Source organism: Borostomias antarcticus (assembly GCF_949987555.1).
Source record: "Borostomias antarcticus genome assembly, chromosome: 10".
NCBI classification, from domain to species: domain Eukaryota; kingdom Metazoa; phylum Chordata; class Actinopteri; order Stomiiformes; family Stomiidae; genus Borostomias; species Borostomias antarcticus.
Window position 1 is genome coordinate 9,803,848 of NC_140243.1, and position 27,499 is coordinate 9,831,346.

General features: G+C 48.9%; 1 protein-coding gene across 9 annotated transcripts in view; it reads right to left on the bottom strand.

Moving 5' to 3' along the window:
- fryl (furry homolog, like) overlaps window positions 1-27,499 on the bottom strand; it is a 96,249-nt gene that overhangs the window by 28,694 nt on the left and 40,056 nt on the right. For 5 of the 9 annotated variants that reach the window (XM_084444410.1, XM_084444409.1, XM_084444405.1 and 2 more), the window contains 23 exons: window positions 27,296-27,397; window positions 25,420-25,464; window positions 24,221-24,324; window positions 23,741-23,849; window positions 23,478-23,564; window positions 22,991-23,162; window positions 22,665-22,797; window positions 22,447-22,554; window positions 20,077-20,314; window positions 19,628-19,807; window positions 19,290-19,376; window positions 18,892-19,160; window positions 17,865-18,069; window positions 17,056-17,180; window positions 16,828-16,885; window positions 16,315-16,406; window positions 15,496-15,668; window positions 15,002-15,162; window positions 14,780-14,890; window positions 14,349-14,503; window positions 14,036-14,135; window positions 13,479-13,647; window positions 12,838-13,115 (listed from right to left, as the gene is read on the bottom strand). In XM_084444410.1, coding sequence (XP_084300536.1) covers window positions 12,838-13,115; window positions 13,479-13,647; window positions 14,036-14,135; window positions 14,349-14,503; window positions 14,780-14,890; window positions 15,002-15,162; window positions 15,496-15,668; window positions 16,315-16,406; window positions 16,828-16,885; window positions 17,056-17,180; window positions 17,865-18,069; window positions 18,892-19,160; window positions 19,290-19,376; window positions 19,628-19,807; window positions 20,077-20,314; window positions 22,447-22,554; window positions 22,665-22,797; window positions 22,991-23,162; window positions 23,478-23,564; window positions 23,741-23,849; window positions 24,221-24,324; window positions 25,420-25,464; window positions 27,296-27,397 — 3,261 coding nt within the window. The remainder of the gene's footprint in view (window positions 1-12,837; window positions 13,116-13,478; window positions 13,648-14,035; window positions 14,136-14,348; window positions 14,504-14,779; window positions 14,891-15,001; window positions 15,163-15,495; window positions 15,669-16,314; window positions 16,407-16,827; window positions 16,886-17,055; window positions 17,181-17,864; window positions 18,070-18,891; window positions 19,161-19,289; window positions 19,377-19,627; window positions 19,808-20,076; window positions 20,315-22,446; window positions 22,555-22,664; window positions 22,798-22,990; window positions 23,163-23,477; window positions 23,565-23,740; window positions 23,850-24,220; window positions 24,325-25,419; window positions 25,465-27,295; window positions 27,398-27,499) is intronic. The other 4 variants (XM_084444407.1, XM_084444413.1, XM_084444412.1 and 1 more) reach the window with 2 other exon arrangements.

Below are 27,499 nucleotides of genomic sequence, written 5' to 3' on the forward strand. Positions count from 1 at the left end.
GACATATATGGACATGAGTTATTTGCTGAGCCAGCAAAACTAGACATCATTTGATTGGTGGCGAGAAGTAGTGATGTATGGAAAATGGGATGTGGTCAAGGGTGGAGGGGAGTGTTTGTAGATAAGACTATAAAGGTCAAGTAGACAAAGGGAAAAGTTGTTCTTTCCCGGGGAAGCTCCGACTTACATGCTGTTTGTTTCTGAAAAGCATTAAAGTCAAATCGCATTTGGACTCTTTGTGCCTCCAGTTGTTTTTTCTTCTCGGACTCTGAAGTTATTTTGGACCTTTGAAACCAATCTGGACTTAGATTTATTTCTTGGAATTTGACCTAAGACCTAGTAAATTATTTTACACGACAAATGGCGAGCCAGCCAGGAGGAGGAGGCATCCACTACCCTACGCCAGGACACGGACCTGTCCGCGTCAGACACACAGGGCCCTAAATTACAAGGTAAGGCAGAGCCATTTATAAAATCTGCTAATTCATTTTAACGTGTGTTTGACGTGGTCAAGATCCGCCCGGGCTGCAGGTAATTAAAACGCCCCTCTTCAAAGAATCTAGAATAAATCTTACTTTAAATCATGTTTATCAGATTTGGTCCATTTAAAACATCAAAGGCACCGAGAATCCTATGCGATCGTTTGTCATAAATGTCGTATGTGTTTTATGCTTTATGCTTTGTGCTTTATGTGCTCTGCATGTGTGAGCGGAAAGTGTGAATGAATAGCAGTTGGCTTTTTGCATGACTAGCTCAGCCATGCACAGGCTAATAATTCTTGAGTACCGTAACACCAGTGTTGAGAAATGTATAGTACAGCCAGAGTTACAGTATGTTGAAATAGTACGAGAGATACATTTGTAGGATTGATACTTTTGAGGAATAAATTAGCCTAGTCAGGTTTAAATTCCTCCTCTGACGTTTGGTTAAAAGATAAATAGTGTCTGTGTGTACACGTTTAAAAAGTTACCTGTTTGAGTAACTAAGATTAATAGTGTCTGTGTGTACACGTTTAAAAAGTTACCTGTTTGAGTAACTAAGATTAAAAGTGTCTGTGTGTACACGTTTAAGAAGTTACCTGTTTGAGTAACTAAGATAAGAAGTTACCTGTGTGAGTAGCTAGATAGAGCCTGTGTGTGCTCTTACAGTAGGCGACGCGCTGCCGAGAGGGCAATAAATCTGATCAGAGAAGTATTTGTAAATAAGTGTAAATAAGTATGCCGGCGGAGTAAAATAGTATGAGAGTCGCGATGTATTGTGAGAATAGAATAATTTTGGGTTGTGGGTTGTTTTTCTTTACCTAAAAAGTGTAGCGAGTGGTTCTATGATTTAAAACCGTATGTAGTTTATAAATAAGTGTTACTATTGAGTTCAGAATAGCGAGGCCGTAATTTACTATTGTAAAGGGCCCAACAGGCTTTCATGTATCGGTAGCCCATAAATTTAAGCAGATAAGAAAAGACAGTGAAGTGAGGATCACGGCCCACGTGGGGCCCAGCCATCATGAAATAAATTCACAAAGTAGAAAAAGGAATAGCGGCCGTGACAGGATGGACTAAAAAAAAAAAAAAAAAAACCAAGCAACAGGCACCATAAGCAAAAACAAGCTGTTGAGCGTATATAATACTGGAGAGCAGGCACTTTATTTGCATCGTCGCAGTGGTTTGGTCTCTGGTTATTCTGTTGCTGTAAATGAAAGTTCTTTGATTTGTTTAATCTCTCTCTCTGTCCCAGCCCTCATCACATAAAGCGAGTTCAGTCCACAAGACACACACACACACCCGCACGCACGTAGCCTACAGTAAATCACCACACACACACACACACACACACGCTTAAACCAGACACACATTCCACAACATACACACACCTACACAGCAAGTACTCCCACACACACACGCACACCATACTCACTCATACAACACAGAGCATACATCACACACGCACACACTCAATACAGACACACATTCACTCTCATACACTCACCCTACACGCCCTCTCACACACTCACACCACACACACACACATACACACACCCTATACGCTAAAATCACCACACACACACACGCACCCTCCTACGAGCACGCCACACACACATACATACACACACCCTATACGCTAAACTCACCACGCACACACACACACACACACACGCTTAAACCAGACACACATTCCACAACATACACACACCTACACAGCAAGTACTCCCACACACACACGCACACCACACTCACTCATACAACACAGAGCATACATCACACACGCACACACTCAATACAAACACACATTTACACACACGCACCCTCCCTCTCACACACTCACCCTACACGTCCTCTCACACACTGACAACACACACAAACATTCTTACAAGCACACACACACACATGTGCCCTCTTACAAAGCACACACACACACACACACACATGTACCCTCTTACAAGCACACACATACACACGCACACAATACAGGGCAAGGCAAGTTTATTTATATAGCACATTTCAGCCACAGGGCAATTCAAGGTGCTTTACATAAGACATTAAAAGTATTATACAGAGAAACATAACTTCTCTTAGAGAGCAGTGCCAAAAAGAAAAGACACAGACACACATTCACAATATAATCACATATACACACACACACACACACTCGTGCCTGGCATGAGAGGGGTAGAGACGAGATTTTTATGTAGAATAAAATAATTTTATGTTTTGTTTTTGCCTCATGCTTGATTTTAGGTGATAAAGACCAGGATAGACTACCGTGCCAAATAGCCTAGATGAAAGAGCGTTCGCTACACGGTTGATTTTTAAATTTCGAAATTGTCTACTGTATAAGAAAACTATCACTGACTAACAATTTCTTTGCACTTCTCCTCAGATGCAACTTGGTGTCTGTTCTGAAGTGTCCTCTGGCCAGAGCATTTCTTATTTTGGGATATATAGTTTTCTTCCTATTTCAAAGTTCACCAGTGTGGTTTTGAGGTTATTACCCTTTCAAAGGAATCCATTACAATTTGATGTCCCTAACAAGGAATGCTGGTCCGGGCGAGGGGCGGCGAGACGCGCGGCACCGTCAGACTGATCACCCCGCTAATTAAGAGGCTTTCAACACTCACCGGATTCACAGAGGCTGAGTAACGAGGGGGACGGCCCGGTGCTCCAGTCCTCCGCCCCACCCAGCATTTCAATAGAAACAAGTATTAATAAATATATATAAAATGCACCAAGAAAATATTTGAACATTTGTTCTATTGGTTGTTTGTTTTATTGTTTGTTCTACTGTTTGTTAAACTGTTGGGGTTTAATATTTTGGGTCTTTAGTATAGTAGGCTACCCTAGAGGCACTGGTGTCTATAAGCCTACTGTAAACTAACTAACTAACTAACTAACAAACTAAACTAACTAAACCAAAAATAATAATAAAACTGCAGTATAGGAATTTCAACGTGGTTGTTGTAATAACCGTTTTCACAAGGAAAGCGAGGTACTGAATATTAGTCTGTATTTTGTTTTGTTTTGTCAGAACTGACATGTTCTATGTGAAACATACTTTTATTATGAAATAGTTACTCTAGTCAGCGTCAAGTCATGTGACACGTGATCAGGAAATATGTGGGCATTTCATGATGAATCATGCGTCTTGCAGCTCCAGTCTTTATCTTTTGTTGTAAGTCCTGACATTAGTCTACTCAAGTTTCTCTGTGTTGTTGCAAAACGTTTGTGATAATGTTATCAATATGAAAGTAGCGACTTCTATAGTTAGAGTCATCCACACTATTTTGTTGGGATATAAGAACAAATTATGAAGTAGAATAAATGAGAGATGAATGGATATTTCCACGCGGGGGTATTGAAGCGATTTGCATATGTTAAATAACATGAGAAGCATTCAATTCTGTGTAAGGAAACTATTTTCCTGTATTGTCTTTGTACTGTTTCTGATTCCAGAAAAGGAGATCAAAATGGTCAACTGTACTCCGACCACCGACACGGCACATCGAGGACAGAATGAACTAGTTGATTTATAAGCTGATCAAGTGTAGGACTTCCTTGTGTTGAATTATCTGCTTGTTTGTTTTAGTTATTATTATTTAGGGGCCAAGCACGAAGGTGCGAGGCACCTATTGTAATTGTTAGTGTTATTATTATTCATCTGCCATGGGAGCCTATGGCTGGCCCCATTGGTAGAGGCTTAGGGCCTGTAGCCGTGAAGCAAGTCTCACATGAATTGGCCAAAAAGGCGTAAAATGCAAACTTTGAACAGCCATAACTTATCCCCCTTTGAGCTAGAGGCATGACACTTTAAACACATTTGAGTCTAATTATGGTGAACAAATTTGCCTCAAGAACCCGTAACTTCAGGTTATGTAGATTTCTGTGATTTTAATTTATTGTAAAACGCTTAAAATCTATCTCCTCCTAGGGAGTTTTATCAATCTACATGAATCTCAGTAGATGTAATCTAGCATTGAATATCTACAATTCCATCTCGGCAAAAGTTGGAAAATTTGAATTGAACAGCCACTATGAGGCAATGAAAATTGCAGAGGGCACTAGAGAGCTCACTTCCTGTTTAGGCCTAACCGCCAGGCCAATTTTTCCAATTCCTGGTACAACAGTACCAGAGCATATCTTAAGGCAAGTTGGAGAAATGTGACGCAGATTGGCCACAGGGGGGCGCTACAACAAGCCAAAATGCTTAAAAATGGCTGAAACACAATTGATTGCTGTGGCACCCCTTGTGGCTAGATGGGGTTTATATTGCTTGTTTGGGTAGTTCATGGCATGCTCTACAACCTTCTAATTGGACGCAAAAGCATCAGATTCTATTTTGATATTGACATAAACGTTGTTGTCAATTGATACAATTGCAACCCCCCACAACAGTTATTATCAGCTATGGCCTACATACTTCCACCCATGGAGAGGGTAGTAGCCTACATTCTACCCACTTCATCAATGGATAGGCTAGTAACCTTAAGCCTGGGAAGAGGGGAGTGGTCTATAACTCACACACTTCAACCAGGGAGAGGGTAGTAGCCTTTAGCCTAAACAATTCATCCTGAGAGAGCACAGTAGCACATAGACTACATAGCCTAAACACACCAAGTGTAGGGGGGCATTCTTCTGAGAAATGTTAGGTTTAGAGAGAAACAAGAGTTGTGAGTGTGGTTCACAGATAGCTGAATTATCAAGCTATCCCCACACTGAGACTTGATGGTAAATGTGTGACTTCCAGGCAGGTGGAAGGCCTGGAGAATAACCATGTGGCCTGTAGACATGTAGACAAATAGGTCCAAAAAAATATGTCCCAAAATATAATTAATGTAATGAGGTGCTTGAAAAAAACCTGACACTCGTTTGACGCCTTCAGATGAATTGAATGTGATTGCAGTTGTATGATGATGATGCTGTTGCATGAATTTAACCTGATTTCCCTGGTCAGAAGACACAGACACTTATATGCATAGCTCCAATGTGGCTATGGCATGTTTCGCTTGTTGGCTTTGATGCGTGAGTCGCGCTTAGCCCCGTTATTGCTGCTTGTAGCTATATTTTCTATTTGTTTTCATGTGCCTATGGACTATCTGGGAACGTGGTCCTGGGTTCATAGATTGAGATGGTCGAGGGTGAATTTACATACAGTGCACAATCTCAGCATATAAATTGTTTGTTTACTCTGTTCTGCACCACCACTCTCTGTTTCTTACAGTAAAATTAATTGGGCCATAAACTCCCAAAATTGAGAGCAAAATTGACCATTGAGGAGAGGGAGGCAAAGCGAGCCTTATAAAGTTATAACACACAATTTTGAGAGAGAAAGCAATAAGCATGAGCGAAAAATAAATAAATAAATAAACAGGGAATAACTAAGAGAGTAGATAAGGAGGAAGACAAAGATGTTCAGGAAGTGGAAAGAGCAGGCAAGAACTAGGCAAGGTAAGCAGCAGTGGGAAAAAAGAAAACGGGGATGGGGTGCACTTTCTCTCATCCGCAGATGCCAGCCTGCAGTGCCCTTTCCCGCCTACTGCCGTGCCACAAGACCGGTCCAAGGCCAGCTACCCTCCACCAGCGCAGCAGGACGCCACCCTACCACCACCATACCACACCCACAGCACACATCCACACCAGCGAGGAGACGGAGCAGGAGGGTCAGGAGCGCAACTCCGACAGATCCAGTCACAGACCTTCCACTGGCCAGACGGGGGGGGCCCCAGCGTGGTGTGCCAAAACCAGAAAAGCTACGTGCAACCGCACGTCATCAAATGCTGGCATTGTCACTAGTGGGGTCAGCCCAAGATGTCACAAAGGTGACCCATGGAGGGGCTACATCAGACATTGTTGAACAGATACGAACATTCTTGGCTGAAAATCTGACGCCCAGACGAGCGGCCATACAGACAGAGACTGAGAATTACAGCAGCCACGGGAGTAGTGTGACAGTGACGCCTCAACCCTCCACAGCTCAAACCAGGAGGGGGACAGCCTACCAGCCCACTGAATCAATCCAGGCTGGACGGTTTCCAAATGATAGAGGTGCCGAACGTGTACGGAGATCCTACACAGCAGCAGAAATCATGAAGCGAGCACTGACGCTGCCCAACCGGCAGGAGTGTGGGGGAAAGTTTGATGGAGCGTTCCACGACCGATATAGATAGAAAGATACTTTATGAATCCCCTTGGGGAAATCCAATGTATCTAATAGCTCACGGCACGACATAACATGGAACGACACAGCAATCGTATTAACAGAACAAGAGACAGACAGCAGAACCAGAGCGGAGACATCTTCAAGACAAAACAATGAGGGCCAGGAAGACCCCATAAAACTCTCTGTGTGCACTATGTGGTAAATTTGGACACTGGAAGAATGAATGCCCGGAGAACTTTGAGGGAGGCCAGGAGCAGCGCCATCGCTACTGACCAGCGAACAACCCAAATGCAAAGATGCAGACGCAAGGAATCAAAAACACGGGAGGAGGGGCACTGGCGGGCGGCACGAGGCGATGGGGGTGAGTTCGTTCCATTTTCCCCTGATACACAAGTATTAGTGCAGAATAGAATCACTGATTTAGAAGCATTGCTTACACCACTCACAGGGTGCGATGCCCGAGATACACCACCACAAGAGAGGGCATAGAGAAAAACAGCCACTGTATGTATATTAATGGTTGATCACTTCTCCTACCACTGATTTGCTCTCTCATGCACGCACACGCTTAGGGGAGACACTGAGCTTATGTTATAAGGTGCACCGGCTCATGTGCACGAGGGAAGGGAGAGCAGATTTGAGGAAAGGTGGGAGGAGGAGCAGATGGAGACAGCGTTAAGTTTGAGCTACTTGTCGGCATGGAGCCAATTGTGCCGCTTCTGTTAAATTGACTGAAACCCAGAAGGGTCTATTTAACATGCCTGATTCTTCTCCTCATGTGTCTCTAGTGAAGCGCCAAAGGATCAATGGTGCGATTTGGGGCCATGGATACGAGGGTGTCATGTGATACCAGACGATTGGTGGTGCAACTCATCAATCCTCCCCCATGTACAAATGTTCAAGCAAGTGGGGAGTGACTGCCTGTTTAAAGAATTATGTGAAGTTACCTTTGACGCAGCTAAGAGCGTCTGTTTTGTTGTCAAATGTAACGAAGTGATTTGTCAGATTGTGCACAGAACTGGGAGATGAGGAGCGTCTGGCTACCCTCCCAGATCTGTGAACAACAGGGAAATATGATGTGGGGTTTAGTGAATTTGGCCCCACCGGTTGTTGTTTCACCCAGGTGGAAGTATCGCCCTTGTCTGAAACAATACCCGGTCAAGCCTGAAGCATGGAGGGCAATTAGGCCTGTGTTTAAAGCTTTGCTTAAGAAAGGAGTAATCAGTGAGTTACCCATGGGCAACCAGGTGCGCACACCTATCTTTCAGGGAAAAAAGGTGCGGGGCCTGAAGAACTGACAGAGTGGAGAGTTAAAAATGCTAAATGGTTCACAAGTGTAGACCTCTCGAATGCATTAGTTTCCATTCGAGTCCACGTGGACAGTCAATTCTGGTGTGTAATTAGAGATGCGCATGGTATTGACCATTGCGCCAGGGGGAGGTGAAACAGTATATGGCGGGTACAGTAGAGATTTTTTTTTTTCTTGGCGGGTACAGTAGAGATTTTTTCTTGTTTAAAATCGTAATGAAAATAAATGTGTTAGTGAGTCACCACAATTGTATTAGGTTAGGGAGGGGGAGTGGGCACCCCTGGACCTAGCCTAAAACAGACGGGGGCGGGACCGCAAGGTCCCAAAAGGCACGTTAAATGGTGATATAGTGCTGGGGAGACGACTGAAGGCCCCCGTGTCTGAGGAAGTATGAATTAACATACTGCTCTGGTACCGTCTAGTCAGCACTGTGTCGCCGTTAAGGGGTTGGCACTGTGTGGTACGTGGACGACAGTCCACACCTAGCAGAGGGGCGTTAGAGACGACCTCTGTGAATAGGCAAGGCTGGTGAAAACGGTCAAAGTTCTAATATCCATAGCACAAGTGGAATTAGGATCAGACCGTCGGTTCTGAGCTGGGTGACTAACAATCACTACGGTGTCCGGGATCGCTATCGACTGGGTCACCGGCCGGTCGGGTCGCATAGGGCAGTAAGACCACAAGATGGCCGCCGCGCTCGGCTCAATGTACAGTCAGGCCACTACAAGCCAAAAGCGAATGCGTTAGTAGGCGAGTAGTGCTTCTGTGATCGGTGGGCTTTGAAAAGAAGACACCGGGAAGCAGAAGGCTGAGCTCTCATTCCAGGGGAGCCTGGCTTGGGGCCTCGGACGGAACGGGGTCTAGCCTGGGACTGCGCCCTGGATGGGAGGTCCGAAAGACTTAAGCGCCAGCACCAATGTGCATGACAAAAAGGAAAAAAGGAGAAATCAATAGGCCTATTGCCTAGGCCAGAAGACTAACAAGCACAAATGTAGGCCCAACAATTCATTGGGCCTCCGAGTCTTTAATATTATAGTATTTCGCTGTATGCTATTCAATGGTTAGCAGCACGGCACATTGCCACTAAAGTGTGCTTATATTAATTAAAATAGCCGAATAATTTGTTTGAGTAATAGCCGAATAATTTGTTTGAGTCAAGACGTGACAGAAATATGTGCAACAATATAGTATGACTAAATCCCAATACTCAAGCGTGTTGTAGAAACTTGAGAATCTTGTTTTTGACTAGTCATGTTATCAGTTATAAAATCACCGTCTAATCGTCAATAAAAGTAGTCGCTGCGCACATCCCTTACCCACGCCAGGACTAGATGCTAGGTCAGTGGCAAATAATTCTATAGTTCTGATAATGGACGACACTTTGGGGGAATCATGGTCAGAGTAGCATTCAGAATGCTAGGAATCAAGCAGAGATTTGGGTGCGCAGTCAGGGAAGTGTAAAACGAGCAGATGGTAGGCTACTCTAAAAGCTATTTTTCTTCTGCCATGTAGTGAGAATTCAAAAAAAACAAACAAAGTCAATAGACTAAATTTCCGCAGTATTCATTCTTTCAGTAACCTACCAGCTGGGTTTTTCTATCTCTCTACTCTGACCGTTTGGAAATTGTGTTTTGACAGGTATAATGCATAAAAGAATAACAGAGAACAGCCGAGAAAAGCAGAAGATATTCAAATCAAACAGCATATCCGAACAAAATAAAATATAGATAGAGCGGATTTAGTGGTTGAAAGAAAGTCAACGTCTGACATTTGGCATTGTTTCGGCTACCGAAAGGCTGATGTAGTAAAAAGCCTGGCGACAGCACAGGTAGCAATTAGCAAGATAAAAGAAGATGACTAAAACCAATCGGGAGCGTCCCACGCCGGGTTTTACATATCGCCAAATATATTGGAAAAAAAAAGTGTATAGCGGCAATGTATGTTTCTGTCAATATCGTGCAGCCGCAGTAAAAAGCCTCTAATATCCCTATTAGGGTTCGACGAGTGTACCCCTACCATCTGCCTCCTACCGCAACCGATGGGCAGCAGGTAATATAGAATACCCCCATCCACAATTAGCGTCTAATTCATGGGGAATCAGCAGTCCTGGCAACCCATAGGGCCCCTAGGCAAGGCCAGTTCCCCACAGGTCAGGATGACTCTCAGGAGGGTCACGCACGGGTCTAGAGTGTTAGATGAGATGCCCCATGTAGAGATAGAGCAGTGTACCCCCTGGGCCTACTTCATAACCCCCCACAGGTCGTGTAGCCTGGGAGGAAGATGCAGCTGTCCCAGGACCACCAACCAATCCTCCTGCCTATGAGATACGCCGTGCAACACCCTGAACCTACCGGTCCTCCAACCCTCGAGATGTGCCCGATGACCCCTGATTCAGCCTTCAAGAGACACCGCGCGACACTCTGGCCATCCACTACACCAGCTAATTCACCCACCCGGTTCAAAACCCCGCAGTCTGCTCCCCGGTCATCGATGATGACTCCCGTCCCTCAAAAGGAATGGTCACTCCCAGGTGCCAGTAGCAGCATCATCACTCATCTCAGCAGAAGCACCATCAAGGGGAGAGTAGACATGCAGGGCACGCCTAGAGTGGTGGTACCCCAAAGCCCGTTTGGTCCCATCGAGGTGGAGCCGCTGGCCACACCCCCAGAGCGCTCCAGGTCACGCAACTGGTCGGAGAACAACAGCTACATTTCCTCAGAGGAGGACATGGATCTGTCATGGTTTCCCTGCACCCCTAGCACAGAGGAGCGCCTGGGTAGAATGCCGTTGGCCAGGTTCAAAAAACTTGTTGATAAGCTGCCCGCCCGTCAGGATAAATCAGAGATGCGCCGTCTGCGCCGTGCGGGCCAGCGTCGCATCAGATATTATCAGGATCAGTCTATCCCCACGATGACGCCCGGGAGGAGGCTCAGCACGAGGCAAATCGTTGAGGAAAACCGCCGTCACTTGTTCTACCTCATCGCCAGAATGGATGCCCTAGGAAGCAGGCTCGACGAGCTGTAACTGAAGAGAGACCCCTGCGTAGGGGGTTATGTGGGATCAATATAACATGTATAATCAAGTGTACCCCACAATAATACTTGTAAAGTGATCGGAAGTAATGTATACCACTGTAGTAAGTAGACTTGGTCACTATACAATCAACATTATAACCATCAAGAACATACTGTAACTAATGTTCTAGAAATAGTTTTCAGTTTTTATTGATGTTTTAAGACGGTCTTTTTGTACTACTGTTCCTGCACCCAAAGTGCTGTTCGGCCATAACCATTTCCAAATAAGACAAACAAAAGGATGAAGTGGTGTTTATCCAAGTACTAGAACCTCAGTTACATAGGCTTAAGTGGTTTGTAAAGTTTCTCGCAGACAGAGTTATTTTTGTGCACAAGGGCGTTATTATGTTGGGCAATGGTGGGGTTTTTAGGAACTCAAACCCGCGGAACATCCCCTTGTGTTAATTTACTTAAGGGTAACTGGTAGAAGGTGATTGCTATAGGTGGAATAATTATCCAATTTGCCGTGTTCAGTTAATGGTGATGTGGCTTGTACTGTGTACTGTGTTTTTACTCTATCTGTGTGTTGTGTAAACCATACACCTACATAAGGTCTTGTAATATAGCTGAAGATATGTAGAACAAACTTTGCCGAATTGAGCAGGATCTCTATGGTCAGGAGACGGATAAAACATGTGTGAGCAAGGGAGGGGAATGTTGTTCGGGTCGTCCAGCCATAAAGAGCTGCGTATACGTGCGGTCTATAACCGTACTCTCATATCTATGTGTTGTTGTTTATGTTGAATTATTTAATCAGTAATATTGGAAATGTTGGGTCTGAATGTGACTAACTATTATTGTCACATAGGGGGGATTGTAGTGATTTAAATTGATTCAGTTCCCCTGCATTATAATCATGTCATGATATTGTAATCTTGTAAAGGCTGATCTGCTCATGAGGGATAGTAGTATAAAGAGTCACCACCAGATGTAGCCATCGGGAGCGGATGTGTAGAGAAGGGAATGTCCCCACTGAATCAGGTTAACACGGGAAAGCATAAATGTGCACCCAGCCTGAGCATACAAGAGGCTTTTTTTCTCTTCTTCCTGCTGAAATTCCTGGCCTGGTTTCAAGTAGCCTTGGCCAATAGCAGCCAGAGAATAGTGCTGATTATGCAGAGGTTGCATAAAGTATTTGCTCCTTTTCCTGTGGGGGGGCAGTTGAGATTCCGGAAGGGCCCCATTTCCTCTCAAAAAGCAGACAGTCCTTCCACCCAGGAAGCTGGGAGGGGGGGCACCCAGGAAGCTGGGAGGGGGGGGGGGGCACGGATGTAGGACATATATGGACATGAGTTATTTGCTGAGCCAGCAAAACTAGACATCATTTGATTGGTGGCGAGAAGTAGTGATGTATGGAAAATGGGATGTGGTCAAGGGTGGAGGGGAGTGTTTGTAGATAAGACTATAAAGGTCAAGTAGACAAAGGGAAAAGTTGTTCTTTCCCGGGGAAGCTCCGACTTACATGCTGTTTGTTTCTGAAAAGCATTAAAGTCAAATCGCATTTGGACTCTTTGTGCCTCCAGTTGTTTTTTCTTCTCGGACTCTGAAGTTATTTTGGACCTTTGAAACCAATCTGGACTTAGATTTATTTCTTGGAATTTGACCTAAGACCTAGTAAATTATTTTACACGACACTAGAGCTGATGGCGCTGCGCTAAAAAGCTCTTGGAACACAGCTCTCATCTCTAGAGTGCCCTAGAGCTCATTACCCATGAGCACCAGCTCTAAAATACTACTACAAAAATACAGAATTACGCAAGGTTGTGCGGTATGACGGGGTTGACGCGGGGTTGCGGCCCGTACCTTGGCCGTCATGAACATGAGGTTGTTGAGCACCATGGTCGTGGCGTGCGGTGAGCCCCATCCCTCCCCCCGGAGCCAGCGGCGGCTGTTGACCATCATCATATCACGCTCGCGGACACCGTCCTCCTCCTCCTCCTCCTCGCAGGCCGGAGGCTCCTCCTGGCGCCGCGCCGACGGCTTGAAGTCCACCAGCTCCACGTTGTTCATCCAGGGCAGGAGGTAGTGCAGCATCACCTGCCGGCCACCGGGGTGCGCTGTCTGGATGCGCTGGCTCACCTCTGGAGGGGACGGGCAGAACACACACTCATAATAAGGCTTGCAACTGTAGGCGGTGACTGTGGGTCACGGCAAACGGCAAGAGAGTGAAGATTGTGACGATTGGGTAGCACAGGAAAACAAAAGCATTCCTATGTGTTGGTGTCAGTGGCGACTTCTGTGTCAGTGTGTGTGAGTGTACACACTGCGTGTGTGTGTTTGAGCCTGTGTGTGCCTGTGCCTGTGTGTGTATGTTTGTGCCTGTGTGTGCCTGTGCCTGTGTGTGTGTGTGCGTGTGCCTGTGCCTGTGTGTGTGTGTGTGTGTGTGTGTGAGTGTGAGTGTGTGTGTTTGTGTGTGTGTTCATAAAGCGTGCCAGGCCGCAGACCTGAGAAGATGGGCAGGGTGAGTTCGGGGTAGGTCCTGGCCAGCTCCTCGGACAGCTGGTAGTAGGACACGGAGTAGAGGTGGGGCAGTGGCGAGGGCGGGGTCAGGATGCCGTCGGCGCGCTGGATCTCCAGCTTGTGGGCGTAGCGGAACAGCTTGGGCTCCAGGATCTGCGACCACACAGAGGAGAGGAGCTGAAGAGCAGCGCGTCTAAAACAGTGTGACATCGGGCATCGAAGAAGTTACGATAGAAAGATAAACAACGGCACTTTACTAACGCCTTCGTATTATTCTATCGCAACGTTTCAATGGATTGTTCACATTAGTATTCTCTTCGGTTTTTTTAAATCACACAGAGAATACTACACTGTCACTACACTTGAACTCACTCTACTATCAAACCAAGCCTAGCTAACCGTGTATCTGTGCATGGGTATGAGGAACCAAGCCTGACTAGCTAATATCTATAAATATCAGCGCTCGTGACTGTGGTGTCTGTGAGCCGGTGCCGTTTGCTCAGAGGAAGTGATGCGTGTCCAGAGAGGGTTGGGGGCCCACCTGCAGCAGCTGCATAGCTACTTCGTAAATGTCCCTGGAGGAGTCGGCTGCCTTGAACAGGATGAGGTTCAGCAGCACCACAGTGTCAAACTGGTAGTCCCTGAGGAGGGGAGAGGTCACGCAAGGGGTCAGCCTGGTGGGGCAGTGGGACGGAGGAACGCACACAGACACACACACACAGAGACACACACACACACACACACACACACACACACACACACACACACACACACACACACACACACACACACACACACACACAGAGAAGACACATCCCCTCCCAGAGGGACAGTGCGGTGGCCCCTGGACGTGCCTGTTGTGGAAGACGTTAGCGATGGCCCGGAAGCAGCCGGCGGCCAGGCGGCGGGACCCGGTGTAGCAGCGGTCCACCGCCCAGAACATCAGGTTGCTCTGGTCCGGGTTCAGCTCCAGCAGGAGCATCACCGCCTCACAGCCCAGCTGGTGCACCTGAGAGAGGGAGAGAGAGGGGGGGGGGGGGGAGAGAGGGAGGGGGAGAGAGAGAGAGAGAGAGGGGGAGAGAGAGAGAGAGAGAGAGGGAGGGAGAGAGACAGAGAGAGAGGGAGAGAGAGAGGGAGAGAGAGAGAGCAAGAGGGAGAGAGAGAGAGAGGAAGAGAGAGGGGGGTAGGTCAGCACACAGACAGAGCAGGAGGAATTCAGTAGCTAGGTTGTCCATCCAGGGCCTGGGTGGCGGATGCGGCGTGGAGGTGCTCCTCCTCCCTCTACCTTGCGGTCCTGCGAGTCAAGGATGTTGTCCAGCCACTTGTAGAGGTAGCCGTCGGACGAGAGGCCCACGTTATCTGCTACTGGCCCGCAACACAGCACAGCAGACATGGCCTGCAGGGACACACACACACACACAGTTAACAGGACAGGACTCGGGGGGGAGTGTGTGTGCCTCTCGGCGGTGGTGGGGGGGTCTCGTCGACGGCGCGGCGCCGGTCGTACCTTGAGGGCGCAATACTGGTGGCGGTTGATCTGCATGTTGCGGTCGCTGTAGCGGTCCAGGGGGGTGAACATGATGCTGAAGGGCCCGGCCCAGTGGCTGAACAGCATGAACAGGCTGTGTCTCAGGGACTGCTGGGGGAATATGGACCTGCGCTGGTGCACTGGGGGACACACGGGGACACCGTCAGCTTCCGGTAGCCGTTATCACAGGTGGTGAATGTTGACGGCGCTGGGGCTTGTGTGTGTGTGTGTGTGTGTTATGTGAAAACGGAATTAAGGAGTAGAGCACACCCATCCAGTACAAGCACCCTTGAACGCAGGTCATGTGTACATAGAGATAACTGAGGAGACATGAATATATAGCTACCTGGTATCTCTACCAATATCTCTCACTTGATGAGATTAACAGAGCTATGCTATATGAAAGCTCGTAACCCCTGTCCATATTACTGTGGAAATGTGTGTGTGTGTGTGTGTGTGAGAGTGTGTGGTACCTGGGACGTTCTGGATGATGTTGGCCACCAGAGCGCTGAAGTGACAGCGGATGTCCCTCAGGGTGTCCGAGTCCTTGTCGTTCTCCGACTCCAGCAGCTGCCTGGTCAGGTCCACATACTCCAGCAGGGTCCCGTTCAGAGAGTAGCTCTCCCCATCCAGACCCCCACTAGCCCTGCACGCACACACACACACACACACACACACACACACACACACACACACACACACACACACACACACACAGACACACAGACGTCAGCATACTAGCATTCTATATTCTATAGAACTGTGGCCTACCTTTGGTCCAGTCTGGTCAGATATATGGTCTACCTATGGTCCAGTCTGGTCAGATATGGTCTACCTGTGGTCCAGTCTGGTCAGATATGGTCTACCTGTGGTCCAGTCTAGTCAGATATGGTCTACCGGTGGTCCAGTCTGGTCAGATGTGGTCTGCCTGTGGTCCAGTCTGGTCAGATATGGTCTACCGGTGGTCCAGTCTGGTCAGATATGGTCTACCTGTGGTCCAGTCTGGTCAGATATGGTCTACCGGTGGTCCAGTCTGGTCAGATATGGTCTACCTGTGGTCCAGTCTGGTCAGATATGGTCTACCTGTGGTCCAGTCTGGTCAGATATGGTCTACCTGTGGTCCAGTCTGGTCAGATATGGTCTACCTGTGGTCCAGTCTGGTCAGATATGGTCTACCTGTGGTCCAGTCTGGTCAGATATGGTCTATCTGTGGTCCAGTCTGGTCAGATATGGTCTGCCTGTGGTCCAGTCTAGTCAGATATGGTCTACCTGTGGTCCAGGTCTCTACTCACGTCTGACTGATGACCCCAGCATCGGCCAGCAGCTCAAAGATCCGGACCAGCTGGACCCTGAGGATGTCCCGACGCCTGCGCCGCTTCACATTCTGGAGGACAGGAGAGAGGAGAGGAGGGGAGGGGAGAGGAGAGGAGAAGAGGGGAGAGGAGGGGAGAAGAGGAGAGAGGAGAAGAGGGGTGAGGAGAAGAGAGGAGAGGAGAAGAGGGATGAGGAGAAGAGGGATGAGGAGAAGAGGGGAGAGGAGAAGAGGGGAGAGGAGAAGAGAGGAGAAGAGGGGAGAAGAGGGGAGAGGAGAAGAGGGGAGAGGAGGGGAGAAGAGGAGAGAGGAGAAGAGGGGTGAGGAGAAGAGAAGAGGGGGGAGGAGAAGAGGGGGGAGGAGAAGAGAGGAGAGGAGAGAAGGGGAGAGGGGAGGGGATAGAGAGGAGAGACGGGGTTACTCGGGGACAGAATGGACTGACACCTTGTTTCAGTGAGAGACAGGGATTGATGTGAAAGCCGTCAGTACCCACCTCAGGTCTCCTCTCCAGAGCCTCCTTTATAATGGGGTTCAGCTCCTCTATCAGTTCTCTGGAACACAGACAGACAGTCGCACATTCTGGACACACCAAATACTGAGACAGCACCTCAGTCTTCTGCCCAGACAATAAACCTCCAACAGGCCAATCACATGCCAGGACACCTGGCCGACATCTCTCTCCGCAGGCTCTCTGTCTCTCTTTCCGTCCCCCCCTCCTCACCTGAAGGCAGCGGGGTTGGTCCTGCCAAGCCCCAGCACCAGGGACTCTGTGATGTCCATGCTCTCAGAGCGCATCATTGGGACCACATGTTTGAACAGGGAAGACGGGGACGGAGTGCCGATAATCTGCGCACGCGCACACACACACACGCGCGCACACACACACACACACACACACACGAACATGCACACACACACACACACACACAAACACAGATTGGCATCACTCGTAAAAACATAACTGACTGAAAACATAATAGTGGTGGGCATGTCATGGGCATGTCATGGATACATGGTGTCAACAGTGTCGTCATAGACATGCAACAACACATTACTAACACATTTAGTCCACAACACGTCTGATGTTAGCCTACAATGTATGCCCTACATAGCTACTAACATCATAAGGCATAGACTAAACTGTGGTTACATTAATGTAGCTAGCTACGGCAACAGAAAATATTTTCATTTCATCTCCCACTCTGTCATTAAATGTCCGCTAGCCGCGACGCTAATTATCACTATGTTAAACTCTGTTGACTTATGCAAAAAATTAGAGCGATCTAAAATGCCGCTATTTTTTTGGCATTTTAGGTCTTTCAGGAGGGGTGGGGGGGGGGGGGGGGGGGGAGCAGGTCCCGCCCCTCCAAGGCAATGGTAGGGGAAACACTGAACTCTATGGATAAAAATAAATAAATCTACGACTACATTGACACGTCGGCAGCGATTCCAGCTTGGATGGGCGAGAGGAAGAGGAGGAGGAGGAGGAGGGAGGAGGAGGAGGGAGGAGACGGTGGCGCCCCTGCTGACCTTCGAGTCGTAGCAGTAGCCGCTGTCCGGCGTGGACGCCAGCGTCTCCGGCGGCGAGCAGCGGACGGAGCCAGAGGCGGAGGAGGACGAGGAGGAGGAGGCGGAGGAGGGGGTGGCCGAGCTACAGCACAGGATCAGGTAGTTCCTCCAGAGTCCCACGTAGGAGTCGCCGCCGCTGTTCACCTTCTTGGCGTTGATGGGACTGCTGGGAGGATAAAGAATCACAATCAAGAATCAGAATTCATTCATTGCCATTGTACTTTACATACATAGGATTTTTTTCCAACCCGTTGTGCTTACAGCAAAACAGACAGGACAGGACAGGACAGGACAGTGCGTGACAGGACTCGTAAAGTGCAGTGATGCAAACATCGGCAATTTAGTGCAGAGATCGCAGGGGGCGGGGGAGAGAGTCAGAGGGGAGAGAGTCAGAGGAGAGAGAGTCAGAGGGGAGAGAGTCAGAGGGGAGAGAGTCAGAGGAGAGAGAGTCAGAGGAGAGAGAGTCAGAGGGGAGAGAGTCAAGGGGAGAGAGTCAGAGGAGAGAGAGTCAGAGGAGAGAGAGTCAGAGGGGAGAGAGTCAGAGGGCAGCCGCGTTGTTGTTGCCGATGGCCGCGGGGGAAAAAGATGTTCCTGTGTCGAGCAGTTTTGGTCTTTGATGACCACAGCCTCCTGCCAGAGGGGGGCGGTGTGAGGATGGGGTGGGGGGCGAGGGGGGGTGTAATAGGAGATGAATAACGATGGCAACGATGGCAATTCGACGCTCAAAACCCGAGCGAGTCAGTCTCAAAACCCGTCACACGCACGCACACACGTAACAGACGGACACTTCCTCGACCACCTAGTAAGCAGACGGGGCTCACGTCCTGCTACAGCTGGCCCATCTATTAGCAATGACCTCACCCACAGGAGACTGCGGCTAGATTGAGGTCTCTGCTGCTCAGACAGGATGGCAGCAACTGCCCACTCATTTGCACGCACACACACGCACACACACACCCCTACCCACCCACACACACACAGAACATACTTGATGTCCACTTGTGGGGAGAGCAGCTGTAGGCGCGTGTAGGCAAACATCCATGCGTAGTTGAGGGCGGTGGGGCAGTGCTTGGGCAGGTGCTCCTGGCGAAGGTAGCTGGACAGGCTGATGACCCAGGGGTCCTGGCCCTGCGTCACGTGGGCGAACACCCAGATGTGGGAGGGGCTGACCACGTCGAACTGGTGACTGATGGGGGAGGAGCTCCACTCCGCCAGTGTTTGCAGGTCGATGCCGCTGGGGCAGTACAGCAGGTTTGTCTGCAGGGGAGGAGAGGATTGGTGAAGTATGTGAGTGTGTGTGTGCGTGCGAAAGAGAGATAGTGTGTGAAAATGTGTGTGTGTGTGTGTGTGGGTGCGTGTGTGAGAAAGTGGCACAATGTCTCGTACCTGGTCAGCTCCAGTGAGATGGATGAAGCTCTCCAGCACTGATGCACTTAATCTGTCCATCACATCTATGGCCAACTCCTCATCTCCCTGAGAAGGAGAGAGAGAGAGAGAGAGAGAGAGAGAGAGAGAGGGAAAGAGAGAAAGAGAGAGGGGGAAGAGAGAGGAGGAGAGAGATAGAGAGAGAGAGATAGAGAGAGAGAGAGAGAGGAGTGAGAGGATAGGAGAGAGAGGAGAGAGCCTGAGTGTCCATGTGCTCCACTGCTTGCAGCCCAGCTGGATGTAGTACAGGGGTGTGTTAGTCAGATGTGTCCCATCTTCGGCTGGATGAAGCGGGTTACCTTTGCGATGCCCAGGGCGGTGTGCAGGGCGCGGACCTCCTTGAGCACGTTGACGGCCAGCCGACGGGTGCCGGGGCGGCAGCTGCACAGCACCACCAGGGCCAGGCCCTCCACCACGTGCAGCACCCCCCACAGAGGAGAGCGTTCCAGGGGCAGGGACGGCCCGCTGCCTGGGCCCTGCTGGAGCACGCGGAGGCGGGTTACACACGGAGGGGGGGGGGGGGGGGGGGGGGGGGGGCGACCCTTGAAGCCCGTTAAGCGGACACACACACACACGCGCGCACGCACGCACACACACACACACACACACACACACACACACACACACACACACACACACACACACACACACACACACACACACACACACACACACACACACACACACACACACACACACACACACACACACACACACACACACACACACACACGCGCGCAACCCCTACCTGGGCCTCCTGGCTCTTGTTGCTGGTCTGCACCGCCTGCCGCCACTGGATGATGAGCTGCAGCAGCATCTTGATGGCGTTGTCCAGCAGCGTGGGGTGGACGTCCGTGACCTCGCGCACCACGAAGTAGACGAAGCCGGAGAGAACGTCCTCGCGCCACTCGGGGAAGTCCACCATCAGGGCCTGCAGGGTGGTGAAGGCCAGGCCCCTCAGCTCCTCGTCCATGTGGATGGTCAGCCTGGTGGGAGGGAGGTGAAGGAGAGAGGGAGGGAGGGAGGGAGGAAGAGAGGAATGAGAGGAAGAGGTGGAGACGCAGGGAGAGAAAGGGAGCGAGAGAGAAAGAAAGAGAAGCATAGAGAGATTAGAGAGATGGATCATTGAGTGATGGTTCCATACAGGGCAGAACCTGGTCATCAGAGGAGCATGGTGGTGGTGATGGTAGTAATGGTGATGGTGGTGGTGATGGTAGAAGTGGTGGTGGTGATGTTACTGGTGATGATGGTAGTGGTGGTGATGGTAGTGGTGGTGATGGTAGCGGTGGTGGTGATGGTAGTGGTGGTGATGGTAGTAGTAGTGGTGATGGTAGTAGTGGTGGTGGTGATGGTAGTGGTGGTGATAGTAGTGGTGATGATAGTAGTGGTGGTGATGGTAGTAGTTGTGGTGATGGTAGTGATGATGGTAGTAGTGGTGGTGATGATGGTAGTAGTGGTGATGGTAGTAGTTGTGGTGGTGATGGTAGTTGTGGTGATGGTAGTGATGATGGTAGTAGTGGTGGTGGTGATGGTAGTAGTGATGATGGTAGTAGTGGTGGTGGTGATGGTGGTAGTAATGGCAATGGTAGTAGTGGTTGTGATGTTACTGGTGATGATGTTAGTGGTGGTGATGTTAGTGGTGGTGGTGATGGTAGTGGTGGTGATGGTAGTGGTGGTAGTAGTGGTGGTGGTGGTGGTGGTGATGGTAGTGGTGGTAGTAGTGGTGGTGATGGTAGTGGTGGTGATGGTAGTGGTGGTGATAGTGGTGGTAGTAGTAGTGGTGGTGATGGTAGTGGTGGTAGTAGTAGTAGTGGTGATGGTAGTGGTGGTGATGGTAGTAGTGGTGATGGTAGTGGTGGTAGTAGTAGTAGTGGTGATGGTAGTGGTGGTGATGGTAGTAGTGGTGATGGTAGTGGTGGTAGTAGTAGTAGTGGTGATGGTAGTGGTGGTGATGGTAGTAGTGGTGGTGGTAGTAGTAGTGGTGATGGTAGTGGTGGTGATGGTAGTAGTGGTGGTGGTAGTAGTAGTAGTGATGGTAGTGGTGGTGATGGTAGTAGTGGTGGTAGTAATAGTAGTGGTGATGGTAGTGGTGGTGATGGTAGTAGTGGTGGTAGTAATAGTAGTGGTGATGGTAGTGGTGGTGATGGTAGTGGTGGTGATGGTAGTGGTGGTGATGGTAGTGGTGGTGGTGATGGTAGTGGTGGTGATGGTAGTAGTGGTGGTGATGGTAGTAGTAGTGGTGGTGGTGGTGGTGGTGATGGTAGTGGTGGTAGTAGTGGTGGTGATGGTAGTGGTGGTGATGGTAGTGGTGGTGATAGTGGTGGTAGTAGTAGTGGTGGTAGTAGTAGTAGTGGTGATGGTAGTGGTGGTGATGGTAGTAGTGGTGGTAGTAGTAGTAGTGGTGATGGTAGTGGTGGTGATGGTAGTAGTGGTGGTAGTAGTAGTAGTGGTGATGGTAGTGGTGGTGGTGATGGTAGTGGTGGTGATGGTAGTAGTGGTGGTGATGGTAGTAGTAGTGGTGGTGGTGGTGGTGGTGGTGATGGTAGTGGTGGTAGTAGTAGTAGTGGTGATGGTAGTGATGGTAGTAGTGGTGGTAGTAGTAGTAGTGGTGATGGTAGTGGTGATGGTAGTGGTGGTGATGGTAGTGGTGGTGATGGTAGTGGTGGTGGTGATGGTAGTGGTGGTGATGGTAGTGGTGGTGGTGATGGTAGTAGTGGTGGTGATGGTAGTGGTGGTGATAGTGGTGGTAGTAGTAGTGGTGGTGATGGTAGTGGTGGTAGTAGTGGTGGTGGTGATGGTAGTGGTGGTAGTAGTAGTAGTGGTGGTGGTGATGGTAGTGGTGGTGATGGTAGCGGTGGTGGTGATGGTAGTGGTGGTGATAGTGGTGGTAGTAGTAGTGGTGGTGATGGTAGTGGTGGTAGTAGTGGTGGTAGTAGTAGTGGTGGTGGTGGTGGTGATGGTAGTGGTGGTAGTAGTGGTGGTGATGGTAGTGGTGGTAGTAGTGGTGGTGATAGTGGTGGTAGTAGTAGTGGTGGTGGTGGTGGTGGTAGTGGTGGTGATGGTAGTAGTAGTAGTAGTGGTGGTGATGGTAGTGGTGGTAGTAGTGGTGGTGACCTACTTGGCCAGCAGCTCTATGAGGTCCTGTCTGCTCATGCCATCTGGGATCAATCTGGGAATAGCCGCCACACACGTACGGAACAGGTCGATCTTCGGCTTGCGCTCTCCCCTGTAAACAACAACAAACTGTTTAGAAACAAGCATAGGATATAGGATAAGCATAGCATAAATGCACAAACCGAGATGGTAGCTCAGCCGTGATTGGCTGCAGACACTCACGTGATCATGTCCTCTGGCTCCTTGTTGGACATCTGCACATTGGTCATGCTCATGGAACGCCCCACCTCCTTGTCCAGGTGACGCAGGATGTTGTCCAGGGCCTTCCTCACTTGGGGGTAGTACAGAGACATGCCTGCCAACACACCAGCAACCAATCACACTCCAAATACACAGAGGTAGCGCAGAGGCAATCGTGCTAACTCACCAGCAGCCAATCACACTCCAGCTAGCTATAACATAGGGGGACCAGATTGGGGTCCGGCCCTACTAAGGGAGTCAGTCCCTTCAGGTGGCCAGACGTGGGGTTAGCGTTACAACCTGCATACCTATGACCTTGGCCTCCTCGTCAGTGAGGGTGGTGGCCAGGAAGATCTTCTTGACCCTCAGGGTGTTGCCGGACGGCATGATGACCCCCGTCGTGGGCATGGGGGGCTCGCCATCCTTCTGCTGCAGACTGTCGGCTATCACCAGGAAGGCACGCAGGCCAATATTCATCCTCTGAGGAAGGAAGGGAGGGAGAGAGAGAGAGAGAAAGCTGGACAGTCAGAGAAATGATAGAGAACAGAAAGAGAGATAGTCGAGGGTGGATAGTTGAGTTTTATCTTAGAGGAAATGGATGCAGGAGAGAGAGATCGAAAGAGATGTAGAGAAAGAGAGGGATGTATAGTCGAATATACAGTAGATGGATGTAGAGGGAGGGAAATAAAGGGAAAGAGAGTCCGAGATCGACCTTAGATGGACAGAGAGGGGGGGACATTCAGAAGAGGGGGCGAGATCACCCGCTCTGAGGCAGGAGCCTGGCCAGCTTCCTACCTCAGGGTTGATAGTGAAGGTCTTGTGAGATTTCCCCACGCACAGGAGGTCATAGATGATCTCCTTCATAGCAAAGTCCAGCCTTTCCTGTGAGGGCAGCCACGCAGAGCAGCGGTCAGTCTCGAAATCTGACGCATGCGCGCGCACACACACAAAAACACACACGCACATGCACACACACACACACGCCACCTCTACGTGCAGCTCTGCCCCTCCCGCACCACAACACCCCCTGTTATAACCCCAGAACGGCCTTCTCCTACCTGAGCTATGAACTGGATGATCCTGACGAAGATGTTGAGGGGCGTGTCCCGGGGCACCACGCTGCGTGAGCCTTTGGGGAACAGTGCTGAGACAATGCTGAGCAGCCGACTGCAGGGCATCGGAAAGGAAGGGGTTAAACACACAAGAGAAATAGAGAGAGAGAGAGAGAGAGAGAGAGAGAGAGAGAGAATTAATTGCCATGTCATGAATTGTTTTATTTTTCAAATCAAATCAAACTTTATTTGTATAGTGCATTTCATACACAGAGGCAACACAATGCACTTGGCGTTTTTGGTTTGTTGACCTGCTTTGGCAATATTTATGTCCCACCCAGAAAGCTATTTGAATTGAATTTGAGAGAGAGAGAGAGAGAGAGTGAGAGAGAGAGAGGGAGAGAGAGAGAAAGAAAGAGAGAGAGAGAGAGAAAGGGAGTGTTTATGTGTGCGTGTGTGTGTGTCTTTCTTGGCTTTGTCGCTGACCTCTGGGTGACCGTGTTGCTCTCACACTTGATCCTGATGATGTAGACCCACAGCAGCCTGTAGAGGGACTCCAGCGCCACGCGGGACATCTTGGGATCTTTGTTCTGCGGGCCGGAGAAACAGAGCGTTCAGACGGCGTTCTCGTCACCCACCCGGGACACGGCGGGGGAGGCCTGGCTTGAGGTCAGTCACACGCACAGTCAGTCTGGCCAACTGGAGGAGGACATTCTACCTGAGTGGTTCTTATGGGTCATGTGTGATGAGCCAACTAAAGGAAACTGACTCCAGCCCGGGCCTGTCTGTGACGTGATGATTTCACTTCATGTGTTTTACAGATGCGTGTCTGTGGGTAATAGTCCCGCATTTATCACAAGTCAAATTAGATAATTACATGCCGGGCTAGACGGCACTCGGGAGTACAAGATCCCTTCATCACACTTCCTGGTAGTCGATGTGTTCTCTAACCCCAGATGTTGTTGTTGCGCTGAGCGGACCGTCGTGTTCCTCTCAGGGACAGCATGAACAGCCTCGCGAGTGTCTACTGACTTCTTACTGTGAGCTGTGGCTGAAGACGTAATTACATAAAAAGTAATCACACACGCTGCGGCTGCCCCAATCTACACATTCAGCTCAACACGAGACTCTTTCAAAGCTACAGCTATGTGACACGGCACATGGGACCATGTCAACAGCACATAGGACCCTGTGAACAGCACATAGGACCCTGTGAACAGCACATAGGACCATGTCAACAGTTCAGACCTCTCGTCTGACTGGACCTCTCTCTAACTCCGACAGAACGCACACAACTACACCGTCAGTCCCACTCCCAAATGAGACGGGAAAACCACGTTGATAGGTACTGGATAGGATCATTGTGTGTGTGTGTGTGTGTGTGTACTTTCCATAAAAGAACGCAGTACAGACATCAACCGCAACAAGCTTTAATTGCTACCACAACCACAGACCAGCAAAGCCATGAACCACTGAGCAGCAGACATCGAGACACGAGCCAACAGCGCCACTCAAAGCCACGACCAGATGCGAGTCCCATCCCTCTCTCTGTCGTAGGGCGCCACACTCGGGGAAACCGTCATGGTTCGGGCCTAAAACGTCCAGAGGGGGGAGCACTGGCCCCCGCGGCGCCCTGAGGTACGTGACAACATGGTCCGCTGACCCCCTCTGAGGAACAGACTCACCTGCAGCGTCTCAATCTGCTTTCGGATGCTGTTGTTAGATGGCATCTGGAGCGGGTGAACGTGAGAGAGAGACAAAAAAAAAAGACGACAGGAGAGACACGGAGTGCGGGGAGGGAGACATGCAGGTTAGAGGAGAACAGAGAGACCAAAACAGAACAGGAACACAAACATGGTAAGAACCGTCTAAATACTTCCGTCTCCTGGCCGGCTAGCAGCTGAATTAAGCACTGCCGTAGACACACTGGTCGAAAAGTATGAGATGCAAATGCAGAACTACGACACATGTCCGAATAATAGGCCATTGATAATGTTGTCATTCAACAGTGTAGTATGAAATGTCAATGAGATGGTTTATTCAAACATGCACCATGTCATTTGAATGGGCTACTTCATGCTTTGAGAGGCAAAGTGAGGCAAATTAGAGAGATGATCTGAGAACTGCAAATCCAAAACAGAGACAAGAAGCACACACACACAGATGCACACACACAGCAAGGGGTGGAGCTAGACAGCAGAAAGGCACAAGGACAAGAACTAAAGGAGACTGATGTGTATGATCAGGAGAGAGAACTACAGTATCACTACAAATCCCACAAGCCACTGGGCCCAGACAAGTAGAGCAGACAATCAGTGGCCAGGCTCAGTCCAACAGGCCTCTTCTAACCCTGTCTGAGTGCTCTCCAGTCTCCACAGATGTTATTCATCTGAACATAATCAAATCAGCATTGATGGTGAGCTGTCTAGTGTTCTGGCGGACAGAGCAGTTACAGGGTTAAAATGGCCCAGTGGACAAAAGGACCCAAATTATCATTCATTAATCTAAATTGTCATTAATTCGTTCATCTAAGTCATCATTCATTCATCTAAATTGTCATTCATTCTCAAATCTACCATCTCAAAAACCAGAGATATCACCTCAGAAATTAATATTCTAAATGAGGAGCCGAAAGGAATCAAATCGAATTGCTCCCAGGGAAGACAATGAAACGCAGCAGATCTGAGATCACGGAGAGTCGATTCAAGGGTACAGTCATCATGGAGTCACCACTACAAGAGGTTGGGCAATCACAGCACATGACCACCATGACCAAAGGAATCAAATAATCACTTTTCACAAAGGGATCAGTTTAGTGTTGAGGAGGAGTCACACTGAGCATCAGAGCTGGATTGGCTTGATAGTGGTTTAGTAGGATAGGTGTATGATTGGTTCATTCGGTTCACAATTGGTTTGCAAGGGCTTGATAGCAGGCCTGGATCACAATAGTATAAGCCTGGGCTCTTGGTAAAGGGCGCTTCATTTAGCTTGCCTACCATGGTGGGTGGGTAAGGTTTATTCAGTTGGATCAGTGTCGAATTTACTTCAAAAATAACAAATACTATTAGAATCCAGGTCTGGTAGTTGAAAGAGGGGAAGAGGAACGTTGGATCTCTAAGAAGAATCCCACCCTTCAAACCCGTTCACCTGAGCCTGACTCAGTAAACCTCACCAAGTCAAATCAGTGACTTACCTGGGCTAATGATTGTCTTGTTATGGATATATGGATTTGTTATGGATATATGGATATATTATATCTTACATTGTATTTTTAAACAAACAAATGTTGGAGCTTAGGCATTTGAATCAATTGCAGTTAAATGATAAACATCAATACATACTTGAATAGCAAAACTGTAAAATGGGCTGGAGCCCAGAGGAAAAAACTATTATTGAAGTTTCATAACACAAGTCCTCTAACATAAAACTCAATTATAGAATGTAACATTGATATTTAAAGAGTCTAACCCCTAAATAAATAGTGCATTCTGTTCAGATCTTTAAAAAATAATAAAAATCAGATTCATGCACTCAGCATGGGGGGTTAGAAGCTGGCAGTACCTTTAGGTGGGAAAGGCAGTTCTGGAGGAAGATGTGCCAGTTGTTGAGGAAGAACTGCTTCTGACTGACACATAGCAGGCACGTCACCAAGGGATACAGAGCCTGGGGGAAGAGAGAGTTAGTGAGAGAGAGTAAAAAGAGAGAAATAGAGATGGGGGAGAGAGAGACAGAGAGAGAGAGGGAGGGAGAGGGGGAGAGAGAGAG